At 43.8% G+C, this 12,434-nt stretch overlaps 1 protein-coding gene across 6 annotated transcripts in view; it reads right to left on the reverse strand.

The window, feature by feature from the left end:
- Positions 1 to 12,434, reverse strand: part of LOC140633148 (uncharacterized) — an 87,413-nt gene that overhangs the window by 51,134 nt on the left and 23,845 nt on the right. For 4 of the 6 annotated variants that reach the window (XM_072825453.1, XM_072825370.1, XM_072825290.1 and 1 more), the window contains 6 exons: positions 11,504 to 11,742; positions 10,020 to 10,046; positions 9,097 to 9,579; positions 5,766 to 5,804; positions 4,042 to 4,168; positions 468 to 3,201 (listed from right to left, as the gene is read on the reverse strand). In XM_072825453.1, the coding sequence (XP_072681554.1) occupies positions 1,907 to 3,201; positions 4,042 to 4,168; positions 5,766 to 5,780 (1,437 nt within the window). In that variant the 5' untranslated portion in view covers positions 5,781 to 5,804; positions 9,097 to 9,579; positions 10,020 to 10,046; positions 11,504 to 11,742 and the 3' untranslated portion in view covers positions 468 to 1,906. Of the gene's footprint in view, positions 3,202 to 4,041; positions 4,169 to 5,765; positions 5,805 to 9,096; positions 9,580 to 10,019; positions 10,047 to 11,503; positions 11,743 to 12,434 lie in introns of those variants that run through there. The other 2 variants (XM_072825529.1, XM_072825674.1) reach the window with 2 other exon arrangements.

Raw genomic sequence — 12,434 nt, forward strand, 5'->3', positions numbered from 1 at the left:
ACTATCCATAAATCATATTAATGAGCACACACTATTGGGTATGGGTGGTCCAAGACCCCAAGTAGTTTAGCAAAGGTATTTGTTTATCTGCAGGTAAAATGTTCCCAAAGGCTCAGGGGTTAGCTCCCAGGACTAAGGCCAAGTTAAGTGCTTAAACCTTCCTTTGGAAGGTGGAGAGGTCAGGAGAACTTAAATGGTAATATTTTTAAAAGTCGTCCCTTCGCATCATTGAGTGAATTTTACTATTCCCTATGTTGTGTAGCAGTAGCTGGCTGAAAATAGACCATTTTACTGTCCTTTCTTCTCAAGGCACATTTTGGTTGGCAACTTTCATACTCACAGCTGCAAATGCTGGAAATTAGTTAAGATAAAAACAATGGTTGGATTACTCCTCATTTTTAGCACCAGGAACTAAAGTTTAAAGTGTATGTGGCCCATCATACTGTTAACAGCACAAACAACTGGAATAGTTATTAGATTCCTTTTTTTTTTTTTTCTTTAGCAGCACTCAAAACAACTGGAATTGGCAAATATTTATGTGAGGAAGAGGTACAGGAAGCAAACTGAATTGTTAGGGGAAATACACCATTCATGGTAAGATACCACTACACACCTTTTAAGCACACCTTTTAAAACCACTAACACCAAAAAGACTTGAACAAATATGATCATATTTCAATTGGCGAGAACAGTAGAAGAACTGGAGCAACCATTAGCACCTTAAAGACTCGGGCACTGCACTGCTAGGTGTATTAAACACACATTTTTCATTTCAGCAGTTAAAAAAAAAGGTCCCACTATTAAATGCTGATTGTCACTATTAGTTATGGTCTGTTAATTCGGTTCCCTTTTAAGAGCCAACTTAAGACTAGTAGCCATATTAATAGTAATTGCCTGGGAGTCCAGACAGGTCAGAAGATTAACACACTTTATGGAGAAGTCTGATGGTTTCATGTCAGCACATGTTAAAATTGACCAGTACTAGCTGCTGCACTTTTTTAAATGCGTACCAATTTTAAGTGACCTTACAAAATACATTTTTTCACATAAAAATCTGAACCTTTTTGGAAAGTAGGAATTTGGCAACCCTAGGTTCTATAGCTCCACCCCTATCATGAGGGGGAGCTCTGCTGCACTAGCTTGGCAAGCAATGCCACTGGAGTACAGGTCAACTGTGGAGCCAAGTCTCCACTGCTCATAAAAGTCACATGCCTGCTGCCTTCATAGGTCTGAACTTCTAATTCTGTTTGTAACTCCCTCTCCCCCCACCTTTAACTGTAGAGCGAGGAGCCCTGGTCACACAACAGTTAGCTATAAAGGGCTCCAGAATTTCTGCAACGACCTTACTGTAAGCCAGCTGTGATGACTGGAAATGTTTGTGTAGGCATCACAGACCCTCCAGTTTGCTGGTTTTCCACACTCTTTATTTCACTCAGTGTTTTTGTACTTGAATATGGTTCCTGCCTGGAATCAGAGATACTGGCCTACCAAACATGGCTCTTTTTTGAGGCCTGGGGGCATTATGTGACCTCCAATGTGAAAAAGAGAAGCTAATCCAAAAAATACATGATTCTTAACAACTGTCCTCTCAGGGAGACTTCCAGACCCACAGAAAATGCTGACATCTGGATTACAGAATTGGTCACACAAAAAGGACTGCCCTGTAATCCATTCTAGGAGACCTTGGGCCACAATGTAAATTAGGCCAAAACTGTCTATTCTGTGCCATGATACTATATCCCCACCGAGGCATACAAAGTTGAGACATCCACAAAAAAACTTGCAGTGACAAATGTGGCAAGAGCCCTGGAAAGGTTAGAAAATATAACATAGCTCCCTACATGTTCAGATATGCAGTAGTGTTACTTTAAACACCCAGCTGGTTCTCTGCTATCTCCATATCATTCTAAATCCTTTCTCCGGGGTGAACTTTCTGGTGTCGAATGAGGTTAGACCTACGGCTAAAGGCTTTCCCACATTCAGTGCACTTGTAAGGTCTGGCTGGGCTGTGAAGTTTCTGGTGGTCAATCAGAGCAGATCTTTGGCTGAAGACTTTGCCACAGTGACTGCACTCATGAGGGTTTTGTGTGGCATGAACTTTCCGGTGCTGGGAAAGTTGTGTGCTCTGGCTAAAGAATTCTCCACATTCACTGCACTCATAGGGTTTTTCTCCAGTGTGAACTCTCTGGTGTTGAGTGAGGCCAAAGCTTTGGCTAAAGAGTTTCCCACATTCATTGCACTTGTAAGGCCTCACTCCAGTGTGAACTCTCTGGTGCTTGATGAGGGTGGAGCTCTGGCTAAAGAGTTTCCCACATTCACTACATTCATAAGGCTTTTCACCTGTGTGAATTCTCTGGTGTTTGATGAGGCTAGGACTTTGATTAAAGAATTTCCCACATTCACTGCACTCATAAGGCCTTGTTCCTGTGTGCACTCTCCGGTGTTTAATTAGGTTTGAGTTGGAGGTGAAGAATTTTCCACACTCACTACATTTATAAGGCCGTGCCCCTGTGTGAATTCTCTGATGTTCACTAAGGCTGGAACTTTGGCTAAAGAACTTCCCACAATCACTGCATTCATAAGGCCTTTCTCCAGTGTGAATTCGCTGGTGCCGAACAAGTGTGGGTTTGTTACTGAAGGCTTTACCACATTCATTGCACTCATAAGGCCTTTCTCCAGTGTGGACTCTCCGGTGCTGAACAAGTATATGTTTATAGCTGAAGGTTTTCCCACACTCACTGCACTCATAAGGCCTCTCTCCAGTGTGGACTCTCTGATGCTGAGCAAGTCTGTATTTTCGGCAGAAGGCTTTCCCACATTCGCTGCACTTATAGTGTTTTTGTCCGTTGTGAAAGGGCTCTGCACAGCTGGTGTTCTTAGGTAGTGTCCCCTGGCTATGAATGAGCTGGTGCTGGAGAAGGCCTGAGCGATCAGGGAAGGGCTTCCTCGACATGTGGGCTATGCAGCTCTTCACGTTCCTTCTGAAAGATTTCTCTCCATTGTCCTGCTTCTGGCACTGGTGAAGCTTCCCCTGTGTCCCGCACAGTTTCTGGCCAGGGTTTGCTTCCAGGCTCTCAGCTGGATGTAAGTCACCTTCTGAATCCAGGACACATGTCTCCTGGGTAGAATTTATCTGTGACTCTCCTACAGAAATATTCTGCTCAGAAAGTGCCTCCTCATCCTCTGTTCTCTGCCCACAACCTGAAAGCAGAGAAGAGTCAGGAGTTTTGGTAGAAGAAGACCACAAATGTGTGTCTGAAATCCCAAGAATAATGCCAGGGGATTGGGACAAAAGGAGCTTGGCGGAATGGGGTAGTTTGAAGGAGAAGGCTGGGTCACAGAACAGGGAGGACTCAGCAGGCAAAAGTCACATGGATGGAGTGTGGCATGGGGAGGAGAGGCGGAGTCCACAACTCACTTCTTACGAAATGTGTTCTTGCCAGGACTTTGGCTACCAGTGTTCAAGTATTATTTTAAGGGCATGGACACATTTAGTGCAGGCCAATATTGGAGAGCATAGCAGAAGGAGCGATAATTGGTGGAGGACCCAAAGAAGGACAGAAGACAGGGGAGGGATATATACACTCAGGTCTCTTCTGAATGGAAAAGTAACAAGTGGGCAAAGTATCAAGAAAGAGGAGGAGCCTCTGACCTTGGCATCAAACAGTGTAGAGCCCAGGCCATGTCATGTTCCTGACAGGATTCCCAGCTATACATCACATCTTCCCCCATTGGGGGTCATATCAACTTTGTCATGTATGCAGTGTTCTAGCTCCAACTGGACAACATGGGATTTAGAAGATGCAAGCCTTTAAGGGAAAGACAGGCCAGCTAAGAGGGCAGCACCAAGGCAACCAACCCCAAAACAACCTCAGGAAACAAAAGTAGCATGGAAACCTTTACTGAAAGAACTTCAGAACGGGGAGGATTGGAGCTATTTGTGAAAAGAGCTGTAGTATATATGCCCCAGCCTCGGCACCCAGAAAGAGGAGGAAAGACAGATCAGCCCAGGGAACTGGGGCTGGTGTGAGGGGGCCTTACCCAATGATGCAAAAAGTGCAAAGACCTCTAGCATCACATCACGGTACAGGTGTCTCTGAGCCTCATCAAGAAGCCTCCATTCCTCCTGGGAAAAGTACACAGCCACATCCTCAAAGGTCAAAGAGCCCTGTGATGATGAGGACAGTTGTGTCCATAAGCAGCCTCTTCTGCAGGACCCTGTAAACTACCCTAAACCCCAGCCCACATTCACTCACTTTCCTGCTCATCATCTTCCTTTGTTCTCCAACTTAAGCAGTATCAACAAAGAGGCAAGTGCTCAGACAGATGCCTTCTGAGCTCTGGGCCTGAGATGCAGGATCCCCATCCCTTTCCTCAAGACATCTAAGAGTCCCAAGAATCATGCCTCCCAGACAACCATGTTGGGCCTAGCATTCTCTTAAATTTCTACTCATTGGATCATACCTCCATCATACAGCAAGCATCTGATCCCCATCACTACTTGGCCCATGATACTGACTTTTGTCTGTGTGTGAAATCTAGGAAATGCTTCAAGTGCAATAGATCCCAACTTCCAATGGCCTCCAGCCCTGCACAGAAGGGGCTTCACCTGACCTTGTTCTTGGCTTAGACCACATGCAGATCTAAATACCCTTGGTCACATTCCACTTCTATATTGCACATTATGTCTTTTTGCCAGTTCACCAGGTACAACCTATGTCCCAATAACACACTTTATGTAAGCTAATCTGATGACCTCCTGACAGAACCACCACAAAAGCCTGGTTGGCTGAGTGCACAGAAGAGTGAGTAAAGACCAGTGTGACTTTACCAACTCACCTCCATTATTGCTGTGGTCTCACGATTACTCCCATGAAAATCTGGCTACCTGTCGGAGTTTCCTCTCCCCATACCTCATGCTACATTCCTGCTAATTCTATTCTGGCTTGTCTATCTTTGTGCCATCTATCCTCTGCAGCTCTCCTCCGTTGTCCTCCAATGGCAATGCCACTATGATCTGAACATGCCTCCTCCTCTATCAGATCCAGAGTCCTATCTCAGGATACACACCAGATGCCAGTGTGGATGTCTTGGGAGCTGTATGACCAGCTATCCATTTGCCACCCATCCGTGGGAGTCTCTGAAACATATGAGACTCAACATAGTCCAAACCTAATTTCTTGATAGTCTCACCCAAATGTATCCCTACAAAAGCCATGGAGTCATCTTTGAGGTCAGCCCTACATTAAAAACAAATCCAGAAGCCAAATATTTCTCCTACCTCATCTACCACTTTGGCCCAGCTACAATGAATACCAATCTAGACCACAGTACTAGCCGCAGTAATGACCCCCTTGTCTCCCTCTCTCCCAGTCTTTGGTGTATTCTATCATCAGGGGTGGCTTCTGAAGACCTTAGCCAGATTTGGATTTCTCCTCTGCTCCCAAATTGGGTGGCTGCTACCATCACTATCAGAGCAGAACCCTGACTCTGATCTCCTTGCCTTCTGTTCTCAGCAGACCTAACAAAGACCTATGAGACCTAGAACACTCCCCTTAACACTCGCATCTCAGTCTTGCCTCCAAGCCCAAGGCTTGGTACATACTGATCCCTAAGACAATCTTTCACAGCTTGCCCTGTTGCTGGCCCAAAGTGAGAATCTCTCTCCATACAACCTCTGACCTGGGCTTAAGGGGTTATTTAGAGTCTCTAAACACCAAGGGCAGGAAGAGTACAGGAAAAGTTCCAGGACACCTGACACTCACCAGTGCAGGGTCCATAAGTGCTTCTGCTGAAAGCAGAACCTGCAGGAAGAGCAGGGCCATGTTAGTTTAATTCCCATCAGGAATACAGACAAAAAAGTGAAACATTTAATAATTTTAGGTAAAGGAAGCTGAAAGGGATAAAGAAAGCACTTATAAAGGAAAGTATAAGGTGTTATGGAGTTATGCCAAAAGCATGCACGCATCCTCAGGAAAGTCTTTCTAGGAGTACAGAGCCTGTTAAGGTTGTGTTGTGTTTGAGTAACATCCCTCAGGTTAATGAGTAACCAGAAAAAGAGATAAATTATGTCCAAGTTTATGTCTGGGTGGGCCTCTGACCCTTCCATTTTATTCCTTATTATTCTGATTCTTCCTGTGCCAAAAATACATTCTTCTCTTTCTCTACTTTGTAGTTGGCCCTAATAGCTGGTCAGGTACATGACTCCTTATACTTCTTTTTCAATTTTTTCAATAAATGTTCAGAAAAATATTGCGAATATATTCTCTCCTGTGGTAGAGAACTAAACCAAACTACTATTTACTTGATTATCCATTCCAAATGAATGTCTGATAAAGAGGTTGTTGCTGGAGCTCCAGGAAAGGTGCTTTGGCCTCCTGCAGTTCAGAGTAATTGCATTTCTCAACTTACAGGAAAGGAAACAAGCTAGGACCTAACCTTGTTCCATTCTCCATTTTATCCTTACAATTATTGAATTTTGCCTATTTTAGCAAAATATCCTATCATCATTTCCTCTAGCAGTAGTACCAGAGGAAGATGATAAAAAATGATAATCACTTAAAAAGCAAAAATCTTGTGGGTGTAGAGTATAAAAATTTACGATAACATTGTTTATCAGATAAACACTTTACAGTGTTTACAGATAAAATTTGTAACATGACATAAAGATCAGAAAGGGAAAACAGTTTAACTACAATAATTTTAATAAATCTAAACAATTTAAGAAAACTACATCATTAGAGAAGAAGAATCTCACAGAAAAATGCAGCCAAACAGACGTAAAGGGTAAGATTAAATGAGAAAGAAATAACAAATCTTGACAAAATTCATAAGAAAGAGTACCAAACAAAACGAACAAACAAAAGACTGTGGAGAAGAGAACACACATCTAGAGTTCATAAACTGGAGCCAGAAAACCCAAACCCAACAGTACTAAAAGATTCAGAGCAACCAAAGCTAAAAAGCTTGATGTTATGCATGTTACTTAAGGATGCCAGGGGGCACCTGGATGGATCAGTCCACTAAATCCAACTCTTGGTTTCAGCTCAAGTTGTGATCTCAGGGTTGTGAGATGGAGCGCCCCCCTCCCCAAGATGCCCGGGATTCTCATACTCCCTCTGCCCCTCCCCCAGCTTCGTGCTCTCTTAAAATAAATAAATCTTTAAAAAAAAAGATTTAAAGATTTATTTATTTAGTCATTATTTAGTCATGAGAGAGAGAGAGGCAGAGACACAGGGACAGAGGGAGAAGCAGGCTCCATGCAGGGAGCCTGATGTGGGACTCGATCCCTGGACTCCAGGATCACACCCTGGGCCGAACGCAGGCGCTAAACCGCTGAGCCACCCAGGGATCCCCTAAATAAATCTTTTTTTTTTTTTTTTTTTGTTAAAATACCTGTGTGTCCCAAATATTTTAGAATTTGAGAAGTTTCTTTTAAAGTGACAAGGCTACGTAAGTAAAAATAAACATTAAACATCACTTTAGCATGCAAGAGTAATTGTTCCTAAAGAGGTGATAACATTATAAGGCTGTTCTGGTAAGAAAACTATACACACAAAAATTAGGTTGAAAAGACCAGAGCTCATAAAATAGGGCACTCGTGGGTCTTGATGCTTCAGTGCCAGTACAGAGCATTAAAACAGCAGCTTATAAAACTGCTGTGTAGCAAAACAAATTTAGACCTCCACTTCAAATGCACACAAAAAAGTAATTTCAGCTGGACATGCTTAGCTGGGAAGACAAAAATTACATCTTGTATGAATGAAGAGAATAGATTTTTTAAACCAAAGCCTCATAGTAAAGAATCCCACTACAATAAAGGGCTCCTGTTGTCATAATAACTGAAATGGCAAGCTAAACAGTTGAGTAAAAATTACACAAATTCTTGAATCCTCCAAAATTGTTAAAATAAATTTAAAATTTTAACACTTAATAAACTGAAATCTTCTGTATGTAAACAAGAATTCCGGCAAGCACTTTCTAAGAAGGCAAAAGTAATGGTAAGCATTAAAAGCAAAACTCAGTAAGGCTGACCTCACAAGCCTGACACTGCCTAGAACTAATAAGACTGTAGAAATTCATAAATATTGTAAGCTGCTACTGGTATATAGATTGGTAACATTTTGGAAAGCCAGTTTGGCATTATAAAGTAAATTTAAACCTCAGACTGTGGAAATCCATATTTAATATATATATGCTAGACAACTGTGTGCTTGTATATCCTAGAAAATGTGGATATAGTAGCAATGTTTTTATAAATGCAGAAAACCATGGGCAAAAACAAAGACATGTTTTCCAAGTATCCATACCATAGAATATGGCACAGAAAAATGGATATATGTAAAAAGTTAGTCACAATATACTATTGTGATGTGATTGTGATGTCAGTCCTTTCATAGTGTTTGAAGTCACATGGAAACTATTAATACTAGATGCTGAGTATTTCCCACATAGTTGCTCAAACTGTCAAGACAATAAAATATGCTTACTTGAAACAGACAACAGTCTAACTTGGGAGACTGGGATAATAGTGGAAAGACTTGCACAGCTGGCTTCTCGGTCTTATTTATAACTCATTTCTTCACTTGGCCAGTGTGAATATAATTAGAACGGAGAGATCAGGTCGGCAGAAGCTCTCAACCCTACAAATGCTGTTTTCTTGTGCGGACTCACAGGAAAAGAGGTGGACTCTCCCAGGAGCTACTACTTGACTATCCCTGCCAACAGCCCAGCCAAAGAGAAACCACTATACTCACGACGCCCACTTTGCCCAATGAGCTTTGTTCAGAGCAGCCCTTTCCAGACTTGCCTGGATGCAATACTCTTGTATTCCCGAATTAAACCCAAATAAACCCATTTTGGGTGGTAAAAAAAAACTGCCCGTTTTATTTCTAAGGTTAACAGCAATAATTACAGGTACTAATTTTACAGGTGGTTATTCAACTGCACACGTACATTCTGTGCAAGTCTTTTCAGGCAAGTCTTATTTCAAAATTTGGAAGATCAAAGTAAATAGGACCCTCCTGAGGACAAAAACACGAAATTCTAATGTAGAATGAAGAGTTGGGTGCTGGCCCAGAGAAACGCAGCGCTTACCTGAATGGGAATCGCCACGGCAGCTGTGGCCGGGTGCGGGGGGGAGGGACACCGTGGCAGCGTAGCCCTCAGTCCCGGCGACAGCTACGCCGAATCTCAGCGGAGCCGGCGCAGCGCATCCTGAGCCCTCACCTCAGGCGGGCCAAGGATCCCGACCGGAGACAGGACCAAGTTTACAAGATGTCGCTGGAGGCCTACGCCGGAAAGCTCGCCCCGTCGCTGTCCATCGGGCGGAAGTGCCTCTCGTCGAGCCCTCATTGGTCCAGTGGAGGGGACGCACGGCGCACTGCCTTCCGGGTAATGTAGTTCTGACGGAGCTACGGAACCCCTACAGGTCTCCATTCTTCCTGACCCCGGGGTGTTTTCTAGCCACACCAAGAAAGGGGCTGGATCGGGATCTCCGCAGGTTTTGAGGGCGGAGCGGGGCGGGGCTCTGGCTTCTTGGAAGGGTCACACCCAGATTTCCGTGGAACGTAGCCTGTGCTGATCACAAAACAGACACGTTTTCAGACATTCCCCAAAACTACAAACGGTCACTCAGACACAAAGTGCATCCACCCACAGCTGAGACCTAAAATACTCTTACTGCTTTTCAAGTACATGTTAGAGCGGAATCAATTGATTCTGTAGTTTTTCTGTTAGAAAAAAGGTAGAGAGGTGCCTGGGTGGCTCAGTTGGTGAAACATCTGACTTTGGCTCAGGTCATGATCTCAGGATCCTGGGATTGGCCTGCTTCTGGCTCCCTGATCCGGGGGAGTCTGCTTGACCCTCTCCTTTTGCCCCACCTCAACTGGTGCTCACTCTCATATAAGTAAAATCTTCCTGGGGATTATGTCCAGCCCTTTCTCCAAGTATTCCATTCCCTACTCCATCCATTCTATTCTAAGATTCTAAGCCCCATCTGAAAAGAGCGAGTGACTTACCACATGGGGAAAGGAGGCTTCTGAACACTGAAAAACAGAAAAGGATGAAGGCTGTAAAATGGTGCAAACATTATGAAAAACAGTTCCTCAAAAAACTGACCATATTGCCATATGATTCAGCAATTCTTTTTGAGGATATATGCAAAAATAATTGGAAAGCAAGGTACTGAAGAAATCTTTTTTGGAAAGTAAGGTGTTAAAAGAAATATTGGTATACTCATGTCCATAGTAGCATTATTCAAAATAGCCAAAAGAGGTAGAAGCAACTCATGGTCCATGGGCAGATGAATGGATAGAGAAAATAAAGAAAATGATGTGGAAAGGCCAGGGAAGGCAAAAATGGCTAGTTAGGTAATGGAATTAGGTTTAACAAGATGAAAAGAGTTACGGATATCCATGGTACAAGGTGACCATACTTAACATTCCTGAACTGTACCCCTAAAAACAAGATGGTAAATTTCACATGATGTGTAATTTACCACAACTTTTAAAACTATGTATTAGCTTTTTTTTCCCAGTGCTAATTTAAAACATACTTTTGGCAGAAATCTTTCCCCATTTGCTCTACTCACAAGTTCAAATTCTTTCTCTGGTCCTGAATGAGATGGGAGTCTTGGCTCAAGAATTTCCCACATTCCCTGCACTCCCAATGCCTTTACCCAGTGTGAATTCTCTGATGCTTAACGAGATTGGTTTGCACTGAAACACTTCCCCACATCAGCTGTACTTGTAAAGTGTCCTCCAGTGTGCATTTTCTGGTGACCAATGATGCAATACTTAGTAGCAAAGGCCTTGCTATATGCTGAATTCATAAAACCTTATAAAACCTTGGCCTGGTGTATTCTCTGGCGTTCAGTAAGACCAAATTTTCCTGTAAAGAAGTCTCAAAAAAAAAAAAAAAAAAAAGGAAGAAGTTTCCACATTTTCTGATGCTGAAGGAGGTGGGACTTTCTGATGAAGGCCTTCCCACATTCCCTGCACAAAGAAGGCCATTCTCCAGCGTGAACTCACTACTGTTTAAGGAGACTGGAGTTATATGTAAAAGACTTCCTGCATTCACTGCACTCTTTCTACAGTATGAACTTCCTGGTGACTAGTAAGTGTGGATTTTCCCACACTGGCTACACTTCAAAACCCTCTTCACAGTGATTGCTAAAATGTTTACTGAGGTTAGAGTTGTACCTAAAAACATCCCATTTTCACTGCACTCCTAAGGCCATTCCCCAGGGTAGACTTTCTGGTACCCTACATGTATATCTTGAGGCTGAAGGCTTTCCCATACCAAGTCCACTTACAATCATTCTGTCCACTTTCAAAGCCCTCTCTACTTGGTGTTCCTGTGTGGCTTCAACCCACTGTGAGTGGCTAGCAGGGTAGTAAGGCTGTGAAGTCCTCTCTACTCTCCCTCCATGCCAAGGTCTTATCTGCCATATAAGCTACAAGGTCCAAACAAAGGGCTCCCTTCATCCTTTATGGAAAGTTACCTCTAGTCTGCTTCTTTTGATGCTGCTGCAGGTTTGCCCCATGAGTGCACAGGCCTTGCTCAGAGTGTGTTCCATCATGCTCAGCCAAGCACAAAAGGTCTTTTAAGAGCAGGCCACACATCTCACGGGCTGGGCCTCCAGGATGGATGGGCCTGGCTTTGGGGTCCTGACTAGTGACGCTCCTGCAGAAACACCTTGCTCTGAAGGTGCCTCCTCATCCTGGGCTCCATGCCAGCAACCTGGAAGCAAAGAAATGCTGGTAAAGTGCATACTAACTCTGTTGGGGAAGAGACAGCCCCATCAGGAATGTGTGTCAGACACACCCATGGATGAGGCCATGGGCCTGCTGATGGACAGGGGGGCCTGGAGACAGTGAGAGGAAGGCCTGCTGTGCAGAGCTCAGCCTCGCAAGCTCCCATGATGAGAGAGCCCTGGGGTTCTAGGGAAGGAAGTGAGGGGGAAGTGCAGGAATGAGAGGTGGGCTCCCAAACCCCTCCCCTGCCAATGACTTTCAACAAGGCCATAGCTGCTGGTAACTGGTGAGCACTGATACAAGACTGGGTACAGACAGAGGAGTGTGTGATTCCAACACAGTAGCTGGTATTCAGAGACTACTTAAGGATATTTGCAGCCTTCCAAGGAAGCAATGAAAGGGAAAAGATGAGAGCCGAAAGTAAGAGTAGAAATATTAGTGAGGAAAAAAAGGTAGAAATGAGATGTGGCTACTGTCCACTGTCTCCATCACACAATGGAAGATGTAGAAGAGATGCTCCATGGGACAGCCACATTCTTTTGAGCCTCTCTTGATGTTGCAGAAGTAATGTCTACCCTATCAGGTGTCTGGGGCCCTCCTATAGCTCACTGTGAGCAACTGTCTGGGCCAGGAAAAGGACGGTCCTAGGGGAAAGACAGGGAAAGGGAGTGGCCAACA

The sequence above is a fragment of the Canis lupus genome, chromosome 1 (assembly GCF_048164855.1).
Source record: "Canis lupus baileyi chromosome 1, mCanLup2.hap1, whole genome shotgun sequence".
In the NCBI taxonomy this organism is placed as follows: Eukaryota; Metazoa; Chordata; class Mammalia; order Carnivora; family Canidae; genus Canis; species Canis lupus.